Here is a 25,007-nt window from a genome sequence, read left to right as displayed (position 1 = left end):
GCTTGCCCGTTTCCTGAGTCTGTAGGTGTTCAAGTCCTGAATGGAGGGCAGGTTGGCACCAATAATTTTCTCTGCAGACTGAACTGTCTGTATTCGTCTGTCCCTGTCCTGGCCGATCCAAACCAGACATGTTGATGTGCAGAGGACAGACTATTATTGCAGTATAGAACTGAATCAGCAGTTCCTGGGGCAGGTTGAATTTCTTGAGCTGGCGGAGAAAGTACATCTTCTGCTGGGCCTTTTTAACTGAATAAGTAGTTTGATTGAGACGATATGAGGGTTTTTTGTTCGTTTGTTCGTTTGTTTGTGTGTTTGTTTTAGTAAACGGACGTTCTGGCCCACTCGCCAGTCTAGTTAGCAGCGATCATGCACTAAAATCGCTGTTTGCCAACCACAATCAACTAGAAGACGAAGGTTCCTCCATGCGTGCGCGTTACCGAGGACACGGACGAGTGCGCGCACGTAGCTGTCAGTAGGAAATGCAGGCGGCTGGTGTTCGATATGACCTAGCCGCTATGCAATATCGGTTTGGATTATTTTAACAAATAAAGCCTAGTTTCGCTTCTAATGAAAACTAGAACAATGTGCGTTGATAGATTTAGGTGAAAATGTTCACAGCAGCCCGACATGTGCGACGGTAGCAGGGGCGTTTAACTAGCTAGCCAGGCCGAGAACAACAGAGCGCCGTGGACTAGCTTTACACTGAGGGTGGGGGCTAAAATAAGCTAATTTGGCTAGCTAGCGTCAGTAATTTAGCGAACGTTAGCTTACTGGTCAGTTGCAGGGCACTAGTGCGTCAGAGACCTCGCTCTCCATTTGCTCCTACTGCCCTTTTCACCTCGCTGAGGAGGCTCTTTTAGCCGGAGCTGTGGGGGGGTGGACAGGAGCCCCGTGGCTGTCCAGGCGGACGGATCCCGCAGACAGGCGGAGGGTGAGTTGGGTTACGGGAGTGAAGTTGTGGTTGACTGCGACTGCAGTAGGGAAGGCCGTGGTCGCCGCTCGGCCAGGGCCTGGAAGGGAGGCGGTTGACAGCTGGTAATAAACGATTTTTTTTTGGGCCAAATGAATCGAAAGGTTGCGTGGCTTTTGAAAGAGGCCTCTAGGGAGGCTACGAAAACAAAGTGGTTGAGTTATTATGGTAAATGTTTACTAGCTACCGTCGTTATGCCACTGTGCTGTTTATAAGGGTGGGGATACCTGCAGTCAGTTCAGACTGAAGAGGTCACTTAGATCAGTGATGAAACGTTTCTTTAAATCAACGTTGTGTCCAGATGAACTGATTCAACTTTATGTGATTTACTAGCTACCCACAGGTAGCCGTTTGCTTACAGGCACTACAGTGATACAGCTATCATCTTGCCTCAGTTGCAAAATAAAAGTCACCATGGTTTTCGGTGTATGCAGCTTCGTCAGAAGTGGGCACATTTTTAGTGGCCAGCTGATGAGAGGATAATTGTAATAAACTACAATTTTTAAAATTTTAAACAGAAGCTATCGATTTTACGTAAACCCGTAAAATCATTGAATCATATGATTGTATGATTTTCATATCATACACGTCATGCGGGTATGACTGGTTATTCTGTATATAAATGAACTTCCAGATGATGATCAGGTATATTTTCTATGATCCTGTCGTCCACATGGCAAGTCCAGTTTAATGTGCATAATGTCACAATGTTTTTTTACTGAAGAAATTAACAGATGCTTTGTTGTTGCTTAAAAAACAAAAGGAATTCTCTCTTAAACATGAATATTTTTGTTTAACCTGTTTTCTAAGGGCTATATATGCGTTTGGCTTTCTTAAAATTACTTATAGTTGTGCCCAGCGTCATTTCTCAGCAAGGTGTATAATTATTAGTACTATCTCCCAAGAATTAGATTTAAAAAAAAATAAAGCCAGATGTTTCTCTGTTGTGTCAGTTTGTGATAAATGTTTATCTTAAAATCTTAACTGTCGGGCGTCTGGGTAGCGTAGCGGTCTATTCCGTTGCCTACCAGCTCAGGGATCGGCGGTTCGAATCCCCGTGTTACCTCCGGCTTGGTCGGGTGTCCCTACAGATCCAATTGGCCGTGTCTGCGGGTGGGAAGCCGGATGTGGATATGTGTCCTGGTCGCTGCACTAGCACCTCCTCTGGTCGGTCGGGTGCCGGTTCGGGAGGGAGGGGGAACTGGGGGGAATAGTGTGATCCTCCCACGCGCTACGTCCCCCCGGCAAGACTCCTCACTGTCAGTGAAAAGAAGCGGGTGGCGACTCCACATGTATCGGAGGAGGCATGTGGTACTCTGCAGCCCCCCCTGGATTGACAGAGGGGGTGGAGCAGCGACCAGGACAGCTCGGAAGAGTGGGGTAATTGGCTGGATACAATCAGGTAGAAAAAAAAGGGGGGGGGGAATCTTAACTGTTGTAAATTGTCAATTTAATTTCCTCCTTATCCATCACTCAGATGTCATAGTTTGTGTCAAAGGCTGTATTTGCTTTGAGTTTAATTTGTTGGAACATTAATGACTACGTTAATGACAGTAATGTGTTGGAGAAAAACATAACTCCTCTGTCTCTCCTCTGTCTGCAAAGGAGAGCTTGGAGAAGAACCATGGCTGAAATCTCCACCCTAACCCCTTCACCTCCTGCATTAGTTGACTCTCGTGGTGCGCCAGCCATCCCTCCACCCTCTGCAACTGTCCTTGTCCCAGAGCCCACGAAAGAAGTAAACATTCCCAAATCTTGTCTTTACAATGACAAAGCTTTGATCAGAAACACCCCTGAAACCCCAGCAACAGAGGGTTCACCTCTGGTTTCCCAAACACTGATGCAAGCTCCACCCCCAAGTTCCCCAAATCCCCAATCAGCAGGGGTTGTAGCTAAGGAAACTGAGCCCCCCTCAAAGGACGAGACACAGAGTGAGGCGGTGGTGGGAAATCCTACAGATGCTGGAATAGCACCAATGCAGGCTATAAAGCAGAAGAGCAGTGACCCGGGTGCTGGGGACCTCCCAAATGCCACACCAGAGAGCCCTGCTCAGCTAAAGGAGCCATCAGCTCAGAGCGCAGTGCAACACGAGTCCCTCTCCCACAGTCTTAATCCAGGGCCTAATCTCTACCCCAGTGTGCATGTCACCCACAACCCTAATCTGAGCATTGATGATGCTCAATTTACAATGGCCGAACCCCAGACAAATCCAGTGTCAGATCTTATACCTGCTCCAAAAGGCTCCAACGAAACAATAACGGTAACATCACCAATAGCAGCAGCAGTGGCAGAAGAACAGAACCCCCTGCTCCCACAACAAGCCCCAAACCCTCAAACACCGTCGCCCAATCAATCTCCAAAACCTGACACTCCCAGTGAGGCTTGGAAAGATGAAGTGTCCATCACTCCCTGCAGAGCAGAGCACCCTAGCCCCCCAGTCCCGGTGATCCATGAGCCAACTTTCCCGATGCCCAGCCCAAAGCCCCGGCCAGCCCCTGACACACTTAGCTACTTGGAGTCAGCCAGCTTAATGTCGGGGACATTGGAGTCCTTGTCCGGGCTGGGAGAGGACGGGAGCTCTGTGGGCTCCGACTCTGAGATCAATGGCCTGACTGTGAGACGCACTGATAAATATGGCTTCCTTGGGGGGAGTCAGTACAGTGAAAGCAGGTTGGTATTAAGACATCAAAATGGCTGCATCACACATCCTCATAGGGCTGGGTGATATGGGCAAAATAAAATATCATGATATTTTTGGACCAAATACCTCTATCAATATTGTGGAGATGACTATTGGTACGTTCAGAAAACATTTACACAGATTTTTTTGATGAATAATAATCAGTAATGTCTATATAATAACTAAGTAGGTAAAGGCAAATAATTGAACAGCTAGAAGTCTGATGAATTCAGAAAATTAGATTACTGTAATCTACTAGTGCTACTTTCGGCTGCTTCCGTTAGGGGTCGCCACAGCGGATCATCTGTTTCCATTTCTTCCTGTCTTCTGCATCTTCCTCTGTCACACCAACCACCTGCATGTCTTCCCTCACCACATCCATAAACCTCCTCTTTGGTCTTCTTTTCCTCTTCTCTGGCAGCTCCATATTCAGCATCCTTCTCCCAATATACCCAGCATTTCTCCTCCATCTCAATTGTGCCTCTCTTGCTTTGTCGCCAAACCGTCCAACTTGAGCAGTCCCTCTAATATAATTATTCCTAATCCTGTCCTTCGTCATGCAGCCTTTAAAACCAGGAAAAGACAACACTTGTGCCATATTGCGATATCCAAAATCCCAGACGATATCTAGTCTCATATCACAATATCGACGTATTGCCCAGCCGTACGTCATACCATCCAGCCACTATGTTGGCCATTGTCATTAATGGGAAGTGAAATATTTTATTCGTTTATGAGTAATAACCTCTCCACTATGGCTATTTTAGGAAAAGAAATAGACCTTGAATCTTTTTATTCAGTGCAGACTGCTTTTTGTTGTTGTTATGAAACATTAGATTATGGTTGATGACTTGATTTTTCTCAAGATGTGAATCCTTTTGTGTTGACTCTGATCCGCCTTGTGCAAATCTTCCTGTAAATCTTCCATCCTTCCCTCTCTGCCACCCATCTGCCCCTAAGTAATCATCCTCCCTTCTGTGTTCCACCCTGTCTTTCCTCTGTCCTCCCCATCTCTGCTTCTCTAAACATATCTGCCTGTCCTCTATCTCTCCTTGGTCTGACTCAGATAATGCTGAGAGCGCTTCTGTGACTCAATATGTACTGACTGTCTGTCTCTTCCTCCCTCCCTCACCCTGTCTCATCGCTGTCCTCTTAGTTTTTCTTTTTCTGCTTCAAAGTAATACATGTTCATCTGCTTTTGAATAATTAAGGCATGTATTGATTTTGTCTGGGTAGAGATTTGATTCCTTGGTGTCTAAGTATTTAGCTTATATCAGTAGACCAAGGTATACATCAATGGCAGTACTGAACAAGAAAACAGCGTTTTTTTTTTTAAATTGTATAACTTTGTTTAACACCAAAAGCCAAATGATATTGCATGCCCTCTTCCACCAATGCCCTGTTTCACATGCTACACAAATACACACATCCAGAACAAACCAGTCTGCATCTTTTGGTGACTGAAAAGCACCAATGGGGCTCACAGAAAGTTGGATACAATACAGTGGCATAACGATTCCAGTCGTTATGCTACTGTATTGTTTATAAGGGTGGGGATACCTGTAGTCAGTTGAGACTGAAGAGGTCACTTAGATGAGTGATGAAATGTCCGGGTGGCGTGGTGGTCTGTTCCGTTGCCTACCAATACAGGGATCGCCAGTTCAAACCCCCGCGTTACCTCCGGTTTGGTCGGGCGTCCCTACAGACACAATGGCTGGGTAGGAAGCTGGATGTGGGTATGTGTCCTGGTCGCTGCACTAGCGCCTCCTCTGGTCGGTCAGGGCTCCTGTTCAGGGGAGAGGGGGAACTGGAGGGAATAGCGTGATCCTCCGATGCGCTACGTCCCCCTGGTGAAACTCCTCACTGTCAGGTGAAAGGAAGTGGCTGGTGACTCCACATGTATCGGAGGAGGCATGTGGTAGTCTGCAGCCCTCCCCAGATCGGCAAAGGGGGTGGAGCAGCAAACTGTGATGACTTGGAAGAGTGGGGTAATTGGCCAAGTACAATTGGGGAGAAAAAGGGGGAAAAAAGTCCCAAAAAAATATGAGTGATGAAACACTTCTCTCAATAAACGTGTCCAGATGAACTGATCCAACTTTCTGTGATTTTTTTTTTTTTTGCCTGGATTATTGAGCATGCATAAAGACACCAATGGAGCTGTTGGGTTGGGGAGTGTCAAGTGTCTTTATTAAAGGAGCCTCACAACCCCTGTTTTGAGAGGAAAATCTGTCAACACACCTTGAGTAAAACATTTTAAAAAAATGAAATGGTAAGAGAATACTTCCTGGCTTGATCAGTGATTTAATTATACTTTATCACTCGTTTTTACAGTGATAAGGAGGTTCGAGTTGAGGTTGCCAGACAAAGAGAGATGAAATGGATTGACATGTTTAACAACTGGGACAAATGGGTTAAACATCGTTTTCAAAAGGTATTTACATCAGCTTTCCAAGTTAATGCACTGTAGGATAACAGTTTGGAATTAAGATGCAAGAAGTGTGGCTGTGTTGATAATGCTGTGCACTGTCTTGGAAAAATTCCCATGTGTTTGCCTGTATGACCCAGGTGAAAATACGCTGTAGGAAGGGGATTCCATCATCTCTCAGGGCCAAAGCCTGGCAGCTTCTATCCAACAGTGAAGAGCTCCTGAATGCCAACCCTAGGAAGTTTGAGGTACATCTGTCGCAAAACCCAACATGAACAGCTCCAGCAGCACAAGGGTAATCTCTTCCATTTTTTTGGGGGGGGGGGATTTTCCCCCCTTTTTCTCTCAAATTGCATCTGGCCAATTACCCCACTCTTCCAAGCTGTCCTGGTCACTGCTCCACCCCCTCTGCCGATCCGGGGAGGGCTGCGGACTACCACGTGTATCCTCCGATACATGTGGAGTTGCCAGCCGCTTCTTTTCACCTGACAATGAGGAGTTTCACCAGAGGGATGTAGTGCATGGGAGGATCATGCTATTTCCCCAGTTCCCCTTCCCCCCTGAACAGGTGCCCTGACCGACCAGAGGAGGTGCTAGTGCAGCGACCAGGACACATGTGGCTTCCCACCCGCAGACACGGCCAATTGTATCTGTAGGAACGCCCAACCAAACCGGAGGTAACACGGAGGTTCAAGGCAGCGATCCCCATGTTGGTAGGCAACGGAATAGACCGCTACGCTACCGGGACGCCCCAGAAAGGCTATTTTTTCACAAGGCATTCTTCAAAGAAAGTGTTTATCGTTTAGAATGGTAGTAAAATTGAGAGGCACTCAGTATTATCACATGGGAATTCAGTTAGAGCTTAGATTCTTCAAATCTATGCACACTTTTTGAAGTGGGTAATGTATTTGGTTTGAGAACATCCAAGAAAACTGGAGAGGATATTTTCACCAACCAGTTGACTCAAAAGTGAAGTTCCTAGGGCAGCTGATGGGTGGTAGGGTAATTATACAATGGTGCTTGGAAGTTTGTGAACTCTTTAGAATGTTCTATATTTCTGCATAAATATGACCTAAAACATCATCAGATTTTCACACAAGTCCTAAAAGTAGATAAAGAGAACCCAATTAAACAAATGAGACAACAATATTATACTTGGTCATTTATTTATTGAGGAAAATGATCCAATATCACGTCTGTGAGTGGCAAAAGTATGTGAACCTCTAGGATTAGCAGTTATTTTGAAGGTGAAATTAGAGTCTGGTGTTTTCAACCAATGGGATGACAGTCAGGTGCGAGTGGGTGCCCTGTTTTATTTAAAGAACAGGGATCTATCAAAGTCTGATCTTCACAACACATGTTTGTGGAAGTGTATCATGGCAAGTACAAAGTAGATTTCTGAGGACCTCAGAAAAAGCGTTGTTGATGCTCATCAGGCTGGAAAAGGTTACAAAACCATCTCTAAAGAGTTTGGACTCCACCAATCCACAGTCAGACAGATTGTGTACAAATGGAGGAAATTCAAGACCGTTGTTACCCGTCCCAGGAGTAGTCGACCATCAAAGATCACTCCAAGAGCTGGCCAATAGTCGGCCAGGTCACAAAGGAACCCATGGTAACTTCTAAGCAACTAAAGGCCTCTCCCACATTGGCTAATGTTAATGTTCATGAGTCCACCATCAGGAGAACACTGAGCAACAATGGTGTGCATGGCAGGGTTGCAAGGAGAAAACCACTGCTCTCCAAAAAGAACATTACTACCCATCTGCAGTTTGCTAAAGATCACATGGACAAGCCAGAAGGTTATTGGAAAAAAATTTTGTGGACGGATGAGACCAAAATAGAACTTTTTGGTTTAAATGAGAAGCGTTATGTTTGGAGAAAGGAAAACACTGCATTCCAGCATAAGAACCTTATCCCATCTGTGAAATATGGTGGTGGTAGTATCGTGTTTGGGCCTGTTTTGCTGGATCTGGGCCAGACAGCTTGCCATCATTGACGGAACAATGAATTCTGAATTATACCAGCGAATTCTTAAGAAAAATGTCAGGACATCTGTCCATGAACTGAATCTCAAGAGAACGTGGGTCATGCAGCAAGACAACGACCCTAAGCACACAAGTTGTTCTACCAAAGAATGGTTAGAGACGAATAAAGTTAATGTTTTAGAATGCCCAAGTCAAAGTCCTGACCTTAATCCAATCGAATGTTGTGGAAGGACCTGAAGCAAGCAGTTCATGTGAGGAAACCCACAAACATCCCAGAGTTGATGCTGTTCTGTACGGAGGAATGAGCTGAAATTCCTCCAAGCTGATGTGCAGGACTGACCAACAGTTACCAGGAACGTTTAGTTGCAGTTATTGCTGCACAAGGGGGGGGGGTCACACCAGATACGGAAAGCCAAGGTTCACATACTTTTGCCACTCACAGATATGTAATATTGGATCATTTTCCTCAATGAATAAATGACCAAATATAATATTTTGTCTCATTTGTTTAATTGGGTTCTCTTTATCTACTTTTAGGACTTGTGTGAAAATCTGATGATGTTTTAGGTCATTTATGCAGAAATATAGAAAAATCTAAAGGATTCACAAACTTTCAAGCACCACTGTAACTGTGGGTAGGGCTGTACGATATGACAATATATATATCGTGTGACAAGAGAAAAACAAGCATCCATCATTTCATATTATGAAATGATGGATGCTTATGCTCTATCGTTTATTTTGATGTGTTGCGAATCACACTCTTTACAGCAATATTTTTTCGTCATTTGGAGTCTGTCCATCTTTTGCACAGATTACATTAATAAATTACTCTTATTGGCGCGGATTACATTAATAAATTACCCTTATTGGCTTTTTACTCGTGAAGCTTTTCTTGCACTTACCAGTAATGTAATTAGTGTAGTTGTCATCAGCTCTCTAAGTCTCCACTGCTGTTTGTCTTTCTGCTCTGCTTAGCTCCGTGTGTTGAGGAGCTGAGTCCCGCCCACAGTGAAACAGAGCAGAGTAGAGGAGAAACTAACGTGATCCTAAATGACAGCAAAACGAAGTAGAGACCATGTTTATTAATTTCAGCTCAGTTTGGGAGTCTTTACTGCGTTTTGCTGTCATTTATGGTCATGCTGCGCTCCTCTGCTCTCTGTGGTTCAGCGAGGGTGGGGCTGCCCCTCCACACACTGGGGGGGGGGGCTATTTATTCATTGAATGTACAGAAAATGTGTTTTATTGTGATATTTAACATTATTGGGATATGAAATGACCTATATCAGTATATGAGATTTTGGTCATATCACACAGACCTAACTGTAGGGGGTGCTAAAAGGATGCAGGCGCAGACCTTGCTAGCTGTAAGCCTCTTATTAGGCCCTATAATCTTGTCAGTCAGGGCCCTACATACCTATTGTGGCTCTTGGGGGGGCTGGCCTTTGCTGGGCTTGGGTTCTTGGCACTGTATCAGCCACTATTGTTTTTGTAAACTGAAGACTCTCCTCTAGCCTTTCCTTTCTTGCTGTTAAGTCTAACCCTTGGAAAAGTGTGACTTCACAAGTGATCAGCTCCAGCAAAAGAGAAGCCAGACATAGCGCTTCTCCAAAGATGCCATTTACCTTTACGGCCGCTGCCCATTGTCTTTGATGTTAAAATTGATACTGGCAGTTCGAAAGAAGCAGAACTGTGAACTTGGCCATGTATGACACATCCTCTTTACATCTTCTTCCCTCTCGTTCTGTTTCCTCAAGGAGCTAGAGAGAGAGCAAGGAGAGGCTAAATGGCTGGACATCATAGAAAAGGACCTACACAGGCAGTTTCCCTTCCATGAGATGTTTGCTGCTCGTGGTGGACATGGGTAAAATTTGATGATCCTACAGGTTGAAACTGACACCCATTCAGGTTGAATATTTTTATTAGTTTTATTGTAGTTTTTGTTCAGTCACCACTGGAGTGAAATATATAAATAAATAAAAACCCTCACTTTGAATTTTTACATTTAGTTTTCCCCAAACCCCCATGGTTTGATTTGCATAGTTCTCCTCAAGAGTTATGCGTCACTCCAAAGTGAAATGTGTGTGTGATTGCCGCAAAAATCTATTTTTGTTCTACCTGCAGGCAACAGGATCTATACCGGATTCTGAAGGCCTACACCATTTACCGGCCTGAAGAGGGCTATTGCCAGGCCCAGGCACCGGTAGCTGCAGTCCTGCTCATGCACATGCCAGCTGAAGTAAGTCAAATAGTGACTGGGATGCAAATAACTTTTGTCTTCATGAAAGTAATGACAAAAAAACTTCTCTGCCAAAGTTTTTCGTTAACTAAATGATGACTATTAAAAGTATATTTACGTTCGTTATCATCACTCTGTAAATACTACTAAAACAATTTCATAATCTCATCACTGGCAAAATTGTGATAAAATGGACGTTCGTTGTGTTGAATAACAACACTACCGTAGCAGTCTATTCCGTTGCCTACAAACACGAGGCTCGCCAGATCGAAGCCCCGTGTTACCTCCGACTTCGTCAGGCGTCTCTACAGACACAATTGACTGTGTCTGCGGTTGGAAAGCTGGATGTGGATGTGTGTCCTGGTTGCTGCATTAGCGCCTCCTCTGGTCAGTCGGGGTGCCTGTTCGGGCGGGAGGGGGAACTGGGGGGAATAGCGGGAATCCTCCCACGTGCTACATCCCCCTTGTGAAACTCCTCACTGTCAGGTGAAAAGAAGCGGGTGGCGACTCCACATGTATTGGAGGAGACGTGGTAGTCTACAGCCCTCCCCGGATCGGCAGAGGGGGTGGAGCAGCGACCAGGACAGCTCGGAGGAGAAGGGTAATTGGCCGGCTACATTGGAGAGAAAAAGGGGGGGGGGGGGAGTCAACAACAAAAAAACATCACTATCCTGGAGGGGCATTACTGTATCATTAAAAGGTGACCTTAATGCACAGGCAAATTGACGTGGAAAATGGCTAATTAGTGACTGGCTCATGGAAAGAGAAAGACTGAGGTAGAGGAAAACAGGTGATAAAAATCAATGGAGGGAATGTGGACACTGGAGGATCAGTGTATATATCAGAATCATGTTTATTGGCCATGTAGGTTTGTACATACATGGAATCTGACTCTGGTTTCGTGGCTCTCTCAGTGTACTTAACATAGAATAACAACACTACAACACAACAATCTTCAGATATATACACAAGGATTGACTTATACAGGGGAAATAAGAGGTGATAAGGTGCAATGGTGCAGAGAATATATGAGAGATACTGAAATAGATGTTAGCAGGTTACTTACATACATGCCTGAGGTAGATGGACATGACAGAGCATATGTACAATGTACAGTACAGTAAACAAAATGGTTGGATTTATTTGACAGTGTTAAGTGTTCATTTGAATGACAGCCCACGGAATAAACTTTTTATAGCTGGTTGTTTTGGTATACGGTGCTCTGTAGCACCTACCAGAGGGGAGGAGTTGGAACAGGTTGTGACCAGGGTGTGATGGGTCTGCATTGATGTTGCCTGCCCGTTTCCTGAGTCTGGAGGTGTATAAGTCCTGAATGGAGGGCAGGTTGGCACCAATAATTTTCTCTGCAGACTTAAATGTCCGTTGTAGTCTGTCCCTGTCCTCTTTGGTGGTCGATCCAAACAGACAGTGATTGATTTGCAGAGGACCGACTATTATTGCAGTATAGAACTGAATCAGCAGTTCCTGAGGCAGGTTGAATTTTTTGAGCTGGCGGAGAAAGTACATCCTCTGCTGTGCATTTTTGATGATTGTGTCTATGTTGGATGCCCCCTTAGGTCCTGGCAGATTGTGAAACCCAAAAATCTGTAGGTTTTCACTGTAGACACCATACTGTTGAGTATGGTGAGGGGGGGCAGTGTTGGGGGGCTTCTCTTGAAATCCACTGTCATCTCCACTGGTTTGAGCGTGTTCAACTCCAGGTTGTTATAGCCGCACCAGAGGGCCAGCTGATCAACCTCCCATCGTCTTTAGGCAGACTCGTCACCATCCCGGATAAGGCCAATGATGGTTGTGTCATCCACAAACTTCAGGAGTTTAACAGACAGGTCTCCTGAGGTGCAGTAATTTGTGTAGAGGAAGAAGAATAGAGGGGAGAGCACACATCCCTGGGGGCACCAGGGCTGATTGTCCGGGTGCTGGATGTGGATTTTCCCCAGCCTCACCAGCTGCTGCCTCCTGTCTGTCAGGAGGTTTTTAATCCACTGGCAGATGGGGGCTGGTACAGTTAGCTCGGGGTGAGTTTGAAGTGGAGGATATCGGGGATGATGGTGTTGAACGCTGAGCTGAAGTCCACAAACAGGACCCTTGTGTATGTCCCTGGGGAGTCGAGGTGTTGGAAGATGTAGTGCAATCCCATGTTGACTGCATCCTCCACTGACCTGTTTGCTCAGTAGACAGATTGCAGGGGGTCGAGCAGGGAGCCTGATTTCCTTCAGGTGGGCCAACACCAGTCTCTCGAAGGATTTCATGACCACAGATGTTAGGGCAAGGGCCTGTAGTCATTTAATCCGGTGATACGGGGTTTCTTGGGGACCGGGATGATAGTGGAGCTGTTGAAGCAGGAGAGGACTTGACATGCTATGGACTTCATATGCTGTGGTGTATTGAAGACTGATTGGATGTGCTGCAGCAATGGATAAAAAACCAAGTATTTTTCCTTACCTTTACTCAAGAACCCAAGCTATCATTTGACCATAGAACTTTAAATAAAATTCAATTCAACATTCAAACTCATGCTACATTTCATACATTTACTTATATTGAAGGCAGCTGTTTATCTAAAAAAATAACTGACTGTAAGAGTGAGACAACAGCAGTAGGAAATGTGCAGCAGAAGCTCCCAGTAAAGAAATAGTATAAACTGATTATACTTAGGTCTATTTATTAACTTTAGGCAGATGTATGTTAGTTCTGGGGAATGAATCTTAAAGAGGAAGTGCTCGGACTGAAAAGGCACGTGAAGCCTTTTTGACAGCTGCTCCCAAATTGTCTTCTTTATCTTCTTCTCTTAAAGGGCTTATAATAGGTAACAGGACAAGCGTAGTTCTCATTTTTTTGGTTTAAAATGTAAATATGATTCACTATCTTGCCATAAAAGTTGGAGGTCCACTGTTTGTGTGTTGTCACACCAGAGTACCAGTGTTGAGAGGCTTTAACGCTGAATCTGTGGTGTTGTGATGACTAGGATAGACACTGAAAACTGCATTCATTTTAGGTTTAAACCATGCTGCAGTAAATGCTTCATATTGGAGAGTGATATTTGGATGATGTTATCTTATTTCAATGATTTCAGTTTCCTGTTTTGCTGCTTTTCTTTTTTTAAATAACATTGATGTAATTTTATGTTTTTCTTATTGTTGACAAATGCAATGAAAAGACACCATGCTCTCAGATGTTTTCCATCTAGCTGATGCCACACTTGGCTCGCATTCAGGAAACCTTAGGATTCCATTGTGTTCAGAAATCCTTAAATGCAGCTTACAAAGACGTAGCTTCAGCCTTAAACTGCATAATTCATTGTAATGGAAAAACCTGTGTATTCCACTTTTTCCAAAGGTGAATGTAAAAGGCAGTAAACTGCTCCCTTTAATAGGGACAATTTTTCATTATTTTAACACTGCACATTGTATTTGCTTCCAGTGTGGCAAGCAGATGAAGGCAGCTACTCACCTGGCCTTGAAAGTCAGGACACTCAAGTGTGTTGGGCCTGGTTGGGACACAATTTATACCAAACGGTTGTCACTTCAACATAATGCCAAGTAATTTTTGAGTAGGAACATGCCCACCATGGCGCCACCACATGGCACTACTGATGGTAGTAAAGGGTCCCACCGTGGCGAGGTGGCATAGGGTGGCGCAGTGGTTAGCGTGGTCGCCTCACAGCAAGAAGGTCCTGGGTTCAAACCCCGGGGTTGTCCAACCTTGGTAGTCGTCCAACCTTGGTAGTCGTTCCAGGTAGTCCTCTGTGTGGAGTTTGCATGTTCTTCCCGGGTTTCCTCTGGGTGCTCCAGTTTCCTCCCACAGTCCAAAGACATGTAGGTCAGATGAATCAGCCATACTAAAATTGTTCCTAGGTGTGTGTGTGTGTGTGTGTGTGTGTGTGTGTGTGTGTGTGTGTGTGTGTGTGTGTGTGTGTGTGTGTGTGCGTGCGTGTGTGGGCCCTGTGATGGACTGGCGGCCTGTCCGGGGTGTCTCCCCGCCTGCCACCCAGTGATGCTGGGCTAGGCTCCAGCATCCCCACGACCCTGAGCAGGATGGGCGGGGTCCTCCCTATAGTCCCCGGGTCCTATAGTCCCCGGGTCCTATGTTCCCCGCTTTGTATGAGACCGGGGAATATCGGACCTTTTTGTATACAGAGGGCCCTATATTCCCCACTTTTCCCCAAAAGGGTCCTATGTTCCCCGTTTTGTATGTGCAGGGGAACATAGGACCTTTCTTTATAAAAAGGGTCCTATGTTCCCCTAGGGCACCCGGGGAACATAGGACCCTTTTTATAAAAAAAGGGTCCTATGTTCCCCGGGTGCCCTAGGGGAACATAGGACCCTTTTTATAAAGAAAGGTCCTATGTTCCCCGGTCAGCAGGTTTGACGCTGTTTGGCGCAAAAAGTGCATTTTCAATAATGCATTATTTAGGGCAGATTATTAAGAAGACAATGAATCATACGATTTCTATTTTTATATCACAAAAACGAATTCACAAAGTCCAGGTTGGCTAAAGTATGTGGAAACTTTCGACACTACACCAATTTCAATTTATTAGGCTATAGCTTACATTTGGGCGCATAACCCACCCCGGTAGTTCTCTGATATTTATGCGCGAAATGTGTCACCGAGGAAAATGCGCCTCGCCGAGTAGGTGAGCTGGCTCGTCTGTGTCTGAATGTAATATAGTAAGCCTATGTTCCTTGAGCAACTGTACCCGGGCATAGCTCAGTCGGTAGAGCTCTCGCCTATGGATCGCAAGGTCGTGAGTTCGATCCCGGGTGCCGCCAACTCAGCGTATGAGTAGCACATTGTGCGAGAAGTGCTGGGAGCTGAGGATAGGTGTTGTGTTCTGTCCTCAGCAGTCCATCTCCCAGAGGTCTAGCGCATTGTACCAGGGATAGACTCCTGCAAAAGCTGGCTGATACCGACAATAGGCCAATTCCGACCCACTTCTTCTATGTTCCCTAGAAAGCCGTCGTTCCCATTATAACCACACCAGCTTATTGGGAAAAGCATCTGACAGATATTAGATAGAAACCATCTGCTCAGTAAGGCCCTTTAAGCATCATAATTGTAATGATAATAATAATAACATAATAATAATGACAATAATTGTCATGTACCGGTTTGGCATGTAAGGGCACCCGTATGTATGTGACGTCACCTGTTGACGTGGGGAGAAGCGCGAGGAATATTGTTCGGGCAGTCTTGCAATACGGTGGAATAAAGCAAGCCACGTTAGGCATTGTGTAATAACGGTGTGCCTGATCATTTATAATCAAGGACACCTAAATAAGCATATAGGTGGGAATAACGGATCAGAACAATAATAATGATAATAATAATAGCGTAATAATAATAATGATGATGATGATGATGATGATAATAATAATAATAATAACAATATAGCCTTATATTAGAAATGCTAAAAATTGGTTAATTGAAATATTTATAATTATAAAGTAGGCTAATATAGCATGGTAATAACAATAAAATAATAACAATATCTGCCTGGTCTCAAGATTCTAAGATGCTGTATGCTACAGAAATAACGGGACATAGGCCTAGGCTAATGAATACGCCTTTTTGACAAAATATGAATGAAAGGCTAATCAACAGCGCTAAAGCTGAATCACAAAACACATATTGCTCGAAAAATAATTTATAAATAGCCAAATGCACACATGATTTCGAGTTTGGAAATATTTAAGACTTGTCGTGGATGTGTGGTCATCTGCACGCAAGTTTCCTGGCGTTCTAAACCACATGATCAAAATTCACCAATGTCTAAACCGCCCGCCAACTTGCAACAATTTGCAACAATCGGTTGTTATCGGTGATAACTCGTGGACTCACTGTCATGTGCTTGCTAGCCTACAAGAAGACAAACAATGGCGATAGTTATGGATGGTGATCGAGGGGGCAAAGTGTTGGTACATGAGAACTTCAGATATCAGAAGCACCGCACCAATCAAGACACCATTAGATGGAGGTCCTGGAGGTGGAACTGTAGAGTGCCACTGATCACAAATAGATTTGAAGTGGAGGACGTGGATGCTAACATTATTGTGCACGATGTTGGGGAACACGTGCATCCCCCTGACGGAGAAATGGTGCACCGTGCAGAATTCCGACAGGGGGTGATTGCAGAAGTTGCGAGGGAGCCAACAGTCCCAATCAGAAGGATCTATAATGCGCAAAGGGTCCTGCAGCGTCGGCAACGTCAAATCCAGGGTTTTAGCCCCTCTTTGTTGAGTAGCCTAATGGACTAGGACTACTCATTTTGATTTTTTGAAGAAGAAAAAAGCCTTAACGTTAGGCTAGTTAGGCCTTGGAGATTTTTGTTTTAGACCATGCCTTTTCTGGGGGGCTTCTGCCATAGACCAACCCTTTTTCAGCCAAGCTTTTACTAGAAGCATTTTGTTATTAATAGCCTATTATCAGCATTACTATTGATAGTATTATGCCTGTAATTGTTATTTGTTATTAGGCCTCTTTTATAATTAGGCTATTATTATTATTATCCTTATTAGGCTGTTATTATTATCATTATTATTATGTATTATTTCTTATTATTATTATTGATATTATTACTATTACTATTATTATTATTATTATTATTATTAAAGAAGAACATCAAAGGATGTAAGGTAGCACTCATCAAATGAAAAAAAAAAAAGACACAATTCTCTATTTTACCATTTCATTGTTTGGCATCAGTCATTAACTTGGCCGGGTGGTCTTCTTCAGAAACCTTAATGACTGATGCCAGACAATAAAATGGTGAAATAGAGGACTGCCTCTGTTATTTTCTTACCATTTGGTGAGTGTTACCTTACATCCTTTGATGTTCGTCTTTGATTCATGTTTTTGGTTTAGCACCTCCACAAGCCTTTAGTTTTTTGAGAAGCACATATTATTATTATTGGGCAATTAGCCTATTGTGTAAGGTAGGCGGCCCCCGTTGATGGATACTTTGTGCTGGTCCTAAATTTCAAGTCCTGGTCTAAGTTCTCTGCCTAAAAAGTTCATCATTAAAGTCTTTTTGAAAGAAAGTCTGCCAAGTGATTTAATATGGAAAACGAACTGCAAAGTAACAAGAAAGTGGCTGAAGTGTCCAGTGCTGTGCAAATTGAACTTTGAGCGAAGGTGGAAATGGCTAGGTTATACTGGTAGGCGGGCCTACTGCAAGACAAACTTGCGTTGATTGCCGATTGTCCATGCTGAGCCGGAGAGCCAACTAACTAGGCCTACTGCAGTAAATATTGGTAAGAAATAACAATAAAGCAAATTACAGCCTCCTCTATAGGCCGAATTTGGATACACACTCAAGGTGGCCTGCGATATACAACAGCCAACAATGGTAATACGGCCTAATTTAATCAGCGGAGGAATAGATTGTCGTAGCCTACATCTCAGCCATGACCCCAGTTTTTATTATTTTGGACCCGTTAAGGAAATAATTTGCAAAAAGGGTTCTAAGTTCCCCAGTTTGTTCCTCGATTGGCAATAGCGGGGAATATAGGACCCTTTATTTGGAAAAAGGTCCTATGTTCCCCTGGAAACAGCGGGGAATATAGGACCCTTTTTCCAAAAGAGGGTCCTATGTTCCCCGGTGTCTATTGCAACGGGGATTATAGGACCTTTTTAGGGGAAAACGGGGAATATGGGACCCTTTTTTTTTCGAAAGGGTCCTATGTTCCCCGATCGGGGAACATAGGACCCGGGGAATATAGGACCCGGGGACTATAGGCACGGCCCCGGATGGGCGGTTTGGATAATGGATGGATGGAAGGAACATGCCCATTGAACTTGGTCAGCTGTGTTGAAGTAAAGAAACTAACATTCCCACGATTGACATTGTAGAATAGCCAATCAAAAGCTAGAACATTCAATGAAAGGTTAGAACACCCAGTCACAACCTAGAACAGGGGTGGCTATCCATGTGCCATGGAGAGCCATGTGTATGCAGGTTTTCTTTCCAGCTGGACTCCACACCAGCTGATTTCACTGATTAGCAACCCTTCACCTGGTGTGGAGTCGGGTTGGAATGAAAACCTGCATACACATGGCTCTCCATGGCACATGGTTAGCCACCGCTGACCTAGAACAATGGGAATTGCTGAAGTAAACAAACTGGCATATGTGAAAATCCCATGTAATGCACTGGAAAGCCTCCAGATATGCACAGTGATGTCTTCACACTCAATTCTGACAGAAACTAAACTACTTTCTATAGCTCAAAAGGGAAATCTTTATTACTTATGAAGTCGTTTCAGGAAATTGCAAAATACAAATTGTTTACAATGATGCGTAATGATGTCCAACGCAACAGTATGACTCTGTGTACCATTTTTAACAGTTTTTTTTAAATACAGTGGGATCCTATGGCTTCCTAGATGGGAGCCAATGTGGTATCAGCTAGATGGAAAAGACTTGAGTATTGGCAGGTTTAGTCTTTTCATAGTATTTTTCAAAGAGAAAAACATGAAATTACAGCAGTGTTTTCCTTTAAGCTTTTCTCTAAAGAATTTCTTAGAGGAAGTAACTCTTTAATTACATGTTTGGTTTTTTATTTTTGTTTTTGTTTTTCTCCCCAATTGTACTTGGCCAATCACCCTGCTCTCCGAGCCATCCCGGTCACTGCTCCACCCCCCCTGCTGATCCGGGGAGGGCTGCAGGGTACCACATGCCTCCTCCGATACATGTGGAGTCACCAGCCGCTTCTTTTCACCTGACAGTGAGGAATTTCACCAGGGGTAGTGCATGGGAGGGTCACACTATTCCCCCCCAGTCCCCCCTCTCCCCCAACAGGTGCCCCGACTGACCAGAGGAGGCACTAGTGCAGCGACCAGGACACATACCCACATTCAGCGTCACACCCGCAGACATGGCCAATTGTGTCTGTAGGGACACCTGACCAAGCCGGAGGTAACACGGGGATTCGAACCGGCGATCCCCATGTTGGTAGGGAGCGGAATAGACCGACATGCTACCCGGATGCCCTAATTACATGTTTTGTGTTTAAAACATGTTGATTTATTTTTCCTGGGATAGTAGAACTGATTATCCTGGTGATAAATTTGACAAAAAAAGCAACCGCATCACACTACTGCTTTGAGAGGGGACATTTTCTTTCTTCCTGGGAAAATATATCACAGTCAACACTCCCAGTTTGCCTACATTAATTCGAGGAATCAAAGGCATGGACACCCCATATCTCATCACTGACATGTGGGGTCATTTTCATTAGACTGATACAATATGAGGCAAGTGGAAGGGCGACATGCCAAATAATCACTCTGGGTAGACTTGTGTAAAGCTGGGCCGAGCTGTTCTACTATCACACTGCCACCCTCATGTTCTCCTTGGTTACCACCCATTTTTTTCATCTTTTTCAAAATGTGAGTGGGTGAGTGTTTACTTACTATTTAATAACGCTTTTACCTTCATTATACATGCTGTGTTGACATACATTTGAACCAGTGATGAAGACATTAGGACTTCTTTTTAATCCTTATTCCATTTCACTGAAGGTAACTTTAGTATAATATGGCTCTGTTTTGTAGCAAGCCTTCTGGTGCCTGGTTCAGATATGCGAGAAGTATCTTCCAGGCTACTACAGTGCTGGCTTGGTGAGTGCAACAATTATCCATCTATCTTATTCTCACACACACACACACACACACACACACACACTCACAAACCTGTTTAGTCTACATTTTCTCAGTTCCATCTCCTCACTCGTTTGACAAACCTCTTGTTTAAAGGAAGCAATCCAGTTAGACGGAGAGATTTTCTTCTCCCTACTGCGGCGCACATGTCCTATGGCGTACCGCCATCTTAAGAAGTTCAAGATCGACCCGATTCTCTACATGACCGAGTGGTTCATGTGCATCTTCTCACGCACTCTACCATGGTCCTGCGTACTGCGTGTTTGGGATATGTTCTTCTGTGAAGGTGCAACTTAAAACCGTACAGACACATACACAGATAGTCACTCCCAAGTTGGTTCTCACATGACTCTCAAGGCTCTTGTGTGATTCTTACTCTGCTTACTTACTCTGTGGTTGTAGGGGTGAAGATAGTCTTTCGTGTGGGCCTGGTGCTGTTGAGGCAGATGCTGGGCTCTGTGGATAAGCTTCGGGAACTACAGGGCATGTATGAAACCATGGAGCGCCTCAGGAACATCTCACCTGACTCTGTCAGAGAGGATACATTGGTACAGGAGGTGAGTGCTTTTCTTGGCCCATAGTTATCAAGGGTTTTCAAGTCATTTCAAGGAATAGTGCTCAGAATAAAGTTAGAACTGAAATGATTCCCGCCTCAAAGAAGGACTTGGGGGTGATTGTGACGCTTCCAAAACATGCTCTCAACTATGAGTAGGACACAAACTGACATCATTATTTTACAATGAATTTTATTGCTAAGTGAAATTTTGATGTATTGTAGTTTTCTCTGCAGTGTGCCACTTTTCGTGGACTTTGGGAAATAACCATTGTCACCAAGCAAGTGAAATCCAGGGTATATAGGTTATACTTAAACTTAGGACTGCTTGCTGAGCACCCTTGAGTCTTGCTTAGACCCGAGTTGTGTGGCAACTATATAGATAATGAAATAGTTTGCGTCCACCTCAGTTTGTGTGTTCATGCTGTGGTATTGCTTGCAATTCAAACATGTATCCTTGTCCACACTTGAAGAAGTAATCTTAATTAATGCTGAAATGATTTGCCGATCAACACAGAAAATTAGTCGATAATAATTTTGGTAATTGATTAATCATTTAATTTATCAAGCAAAAGTGCTAGATATTTGCTGATCATAGTTTCACAAATGCTGAGATGTGCTTGCCTTTCTCCAATTCTTATCATTATAAATTGACTTCAGTGCTCTTATTGTTTTGTTTTTTTTTGTTTTTTTTGGTTGTTGGTCAGACAAGTAAACAGTTTTAAGATACTGTTCCACTCTGGGAACTTATGATGGAAATTTGTCATTAATTTTGACATTTTCTAGTCTGAATTGTTACTTGATTAAATAGAAAAAATAATTAATACATTAACTGATGGTTGAAAATAATAGTTCGTCGTGGCCTACCCTTAATGTGTGTTTTATTTATAAGACTAACAACTGAAAACTCAGCAACCTGTGTAAAGGCAGCTTGTTTCTGTGTGACTTTACACTAGTTGAGGAGAAGTTAGGGCAATCAAGGTTTGATCGATTATTCTACTGTTAGATTATACTAGGCGGCACGGTGGCGCAGTGGTTAGCGCGGTCGCCTCACAGCAAGAAGGTCCTGGGTTCAAACCCCGGGGTTGTCCAACCTTGGGGGTCGTCCTGGGTGACTGCTGGGATAGGTTCCAGCATCCCCACGACCCTGAGAGCAGAATAAGCGGTTCGTATAATGGATGGATGAATGGATAGATTTTACTATTTCTCTGGTTGCCAAAAAAATTGTTGCTTATACGTTTGCTTGTGAGTTAGCGTCCGAGGGTTAAAGTAAGAGTCAGTTCTATTTGTCAGGTATGATTGCATACGATTAATTTCCATGTTCCTTAAATTAAGCACCACATTTTCAAACACCGTGTAGGCTTGGGCGATATCTATTTTTTCATACCGTCACACCTTCCTGACATTTCAAGGGGGTATACGGTATATGACGGTATTTGTGTAAGGAAGAAAAAGAAGTAAAAGCTGAGTTGCTGGTGATAGAAGACACTAGCATGTATAACATTGTCAGTGCCATACATGCTGTCTGTCTAATATGCAGTTAGCCTACTTAGACAAGTCTTGCTGTGTTTAAATATTTATTGCCCATAGAATAATGAATAGATAGGAAATAAGTGCTCTTTCCCCATAGAGCATAGCATGCCTTGTTGAAGGACCCGATGACACTTGTTGCTGCGGTGGATACCGACACATCAGCGGGCAGAACAGAGATGATGTGTGGGTGGTGGTGGCAGACAGGCAGTTGAATAAAATCATGGGGCTAATAAACTGATCCCCACCACTCACAGTTGCCATCTTTTTCAGCTCAGCTGCCTTTTCCACCAGTAGAGACTGACCTCTGGTGGCGCTGATAAGTTGCTGACGTTTACAGGTTAAAAATCATGTGACGGTTAAAACATGGCAGGCTGGTCTTGGTATTCTGTGACGTTAGCATAGCAGGATAAACACAGCTGCAGCTAATAGCATTAATAATGACTCTTTTTGATTTAGGTGTACCAGCACATCTATCACCATTGACAGACAGACAGAGACAGCACTAACTACTGTCAATAGTCCTATCAATGCTGGTTCTTTGGCTCACCTACATCCAACAGATGTAGGTGTGTTAATGTTATTAACTACAGTTGTGTTTACCCGGCTATTTTTGACCTTTACATGGTTTTTAAATTGTTGATGTCAGCAAACTCACTAAAATGGTCTAGGGTTAACTTCCTCTCGAACAAGATAGCCAATACTGTCATCCCGAGTAGTAATATATACTACGGACCAGTTTTCTTACTCAGAGACACTTGATAACTATGGGCCCTGGTCTCTTAACAGCATAATTACACACACAGACACACATTCACCAAGTCCCCAAAGTACTTCCACTTTTAGTCACTGGCATGCATTATGAGTCACCACAGCCATGCTGTAGTTTCACTTCCTCTGTCTGTCTCTGTCTCTTCCTTTTCTCATGTATTGGTTGGTATTTGTGCAGATCGTCTCCCTTCCGGTGACGGAGGCCCTAATTGAGAGGGAGTGTAGCATCCAGGTGAGAAAATGGAGGGAGTCCAGAGGGGAACTAACTCACCAGCCAGGCCGCCGGCTACATGGGACACGGGCCATCCATGAGCACAAACGCCGTGCTGCTGCCATCAGCTCGGGGGGCAGCTTCTCTTTCCTGGGCAGCTCGATCCCTCCACCAGGGCCTCTCAGGGCCTCCTCCAGCCTCCTTTCTCTCACTGGTCTCCGCAAGGCCAAGAGTCCTTTCCATACCCAAACCAAGAAGGGCTCCTTCTCAGGGCCCTTTGGAGTAGAGGGCCTGTCACTTCAGCCGCACTCTGCAGCAATGTCAAGCCCAAGAAGAGCCCCTATGGGGAAGCCACCTATTCCAGTAGCCCATTTTCAGTACCCCTTAGTTGGGGCAGCATTGGGCAGATCATCTGAACCTGCTCAGACCATAGAAAACACCTCAACACAAGGCCAGCCAGGCGCTTCAGTCCCAACCCAACACCCTCCAACCAATCTCCTGTCCCCCAGCCCCAAGATAGTCTCTGAGCAAATCATGCCCACCATCCCCTCTCCCACTGCCAACAATGCCCCTCTGCCCCCCTGCCCAGACCCCAAAAAGGAGGCAGCGGCAGCAACGGCTGGAGAGGATGAAGGGAAGAAAAAGAAGAAGAGCAAAGAGAACAAAAAGAAGGAAAAGGTAGATGAGAAGCAGAAACTGAAGGAGAAGAAAGAGAAGGAGAAGGCTGAGAAGAAGGAGAAGGAGAGGCTAGAGAAGGAGAAGAAGAAAGAGAAAGCCGGTAAGAAGAAGGACAAAGGAGGAGGAGAGGCTGAAGAGAAGAATGGAGCTGCAGCGCCAAACGATTTGGCCTAATTTCTGTCCTTGTCATTCCAGCAGAATGAAAAGGGCTGGCGATTTGAAAGAGGGAAAAAAAGAGGCCAGGGGAACAAAAGACCCCAAGAAGCAAAAGTAATTAAAAAAAAAATAAGTAGAAGAAGAAGGGTAATGGCTTTCTGTATAGCACACCATGTTGGAGACTTACTGTAGTCCCAAGATTATGACAGACATAACTGGAACTTTGGTTTTAATAGCACCTGGAGGTGGGTGGGATTTTTTTATTTTTTTTTTTATTTATTTTTTTTTTGACTCCAACCCCCCGATACCTTCTTTGTTAATGAGTTTTGCTGAGATAGGATGAGTTTCCTTTTGCAACTGGAGCATGGGCTGTGAGGCTCTTGACCATCTCAGAGCTCAGAAGATAACATCCGTTAGACTATCTCTTATTGATTTATTTTCTTGTTGTTTGAATTACATTTTCAATTTTTATTCTTTTTTTTTCTTTTTTTAACCAAGAGGACTAGAAGTGGATTGACAACATTGAATGAAGGAATCATTTGACTTAGGATTTGAGGGGAAATAGTTTTTTTTTTTTTGTGCCATGGAAGTTGTAAATAGAGAATCTACCTAACATAGAATCTTCTCAGCACCCCATTCATCTCTCATCCACGCCTGAAGGAAAAAAAGCAAAACAAAAAAGAACCTTTGTAAATTTGTGTCTGAGGCACTGTGGACGGTAACGCTAGTAGTGTTTTTGGGTGTTCAGGAGGACATATGTATTGTGTCGTTAAATGTGTGTGTGTGTGTGTGTGTTTGTGTGTCTGTGTGTGTGTGTGTGTGTGTGTCTGTCTGTCTGTGTCTGTGTCTGTCTGTGTGTGTGCACCTTTTATTGTATAGTAGTGATGTGTCTTGCCATTCTATGGTCTCCCCCTTGCCTGTCTTTTCGCTTTCATGTGTGGTGGTTCTCTCCCCCACTCACCCCCAAGCGTTTGCTTTTCCTCTGCATTTTCGGATGAAACCAATTGTTGGCGGGGGGGGGGGGGGGTCATACACCAGGGCAGCAGATGAACAAACTGAAAAGAAAATGTCATGCCAGAAATTAGACCCCTGGCACTGGTTCCTCCTAGTTAGTTGTTAGATTGCT

The 25,007-nt window shown here is 44.1% G+C and overlaps 1 protein-coding gene across 1 annotated transcript; it reads left to right on the top strand.

Moving 5' to 3' along the window:
• The first annotated feature begins 491 nt into the window (after positions 1-491).
• On the top strand, positions 492-24,521 carry LOC130119244 (TBC1 domain family member 10B-like). The gene is made up of 10 exons (XM_056287688.1): positions 492-931; positions 2,576-3,640; positions 5,982-6,081; positions 6,216-6,323; positions 9,821-9,927; positions 10,188-10,302; positions 19,878-19,943; positions 20,079-20,268; positions 20,385-20,539; positions 23,015-24,521. Exons 2-10 carry the CDS (start codon positions 2,595-2,597, stop codon positions 23,897-23,899), a joined length of 2,772 nt encoding a protein of 923 aa, XP_056143663.1. The 5' UTR covers positions 492-931; positions 2,576-2,594; the 3' UTR covers positions 23,900-24,521.
• The last annotated feature ends 486 nt before the right edge of the window (positions 24,522-25,007 follow it).

Source organism: Lampris incognitus, chromosome 10, assembly GCF_029633865.1.
Source record: "Lampris incognitus isolate fLamInc1 chromosome 10, fLamInc1.hap2, whole genome shotgun sequence".
Lineage (NCBI taxonomy): Eukaryota > Metazoa > Chordata > Actinopteri > Lampriformes > Lampridae > Lampris > Lampris incognitus.
The sequence above is the reverse complement of the archived record's forward strand: the minus strand, read 5'-3'. Positions and strand labels throughout refer to the sequence as shown.

Bases quoted from the DNA above. Each gene is read 5' to 3' on its own strand.
- LOC130119244 (XM_056287688.1), top strand. From the start codon at position 2,595: ATGGCTGAAATCTCCACCCTAACCCCTTCACCTCCTGCATTAGTTGAC. The intron at 19,944-20,078 runs GTGAGTGCAACA...TCTTGTTTAAAG, and splicing joins GCTACTACAGTGCTGGCTTG to GAAGCAATCCAGTTAGACGG. The intron at 20,540-23,014 runs GTGAGTGCTTTT...GTATTTGTGCAG, and splicing joins AGGATACATTGGTACAGGAG to ATCGTCTCCCTTCCGGTGAC.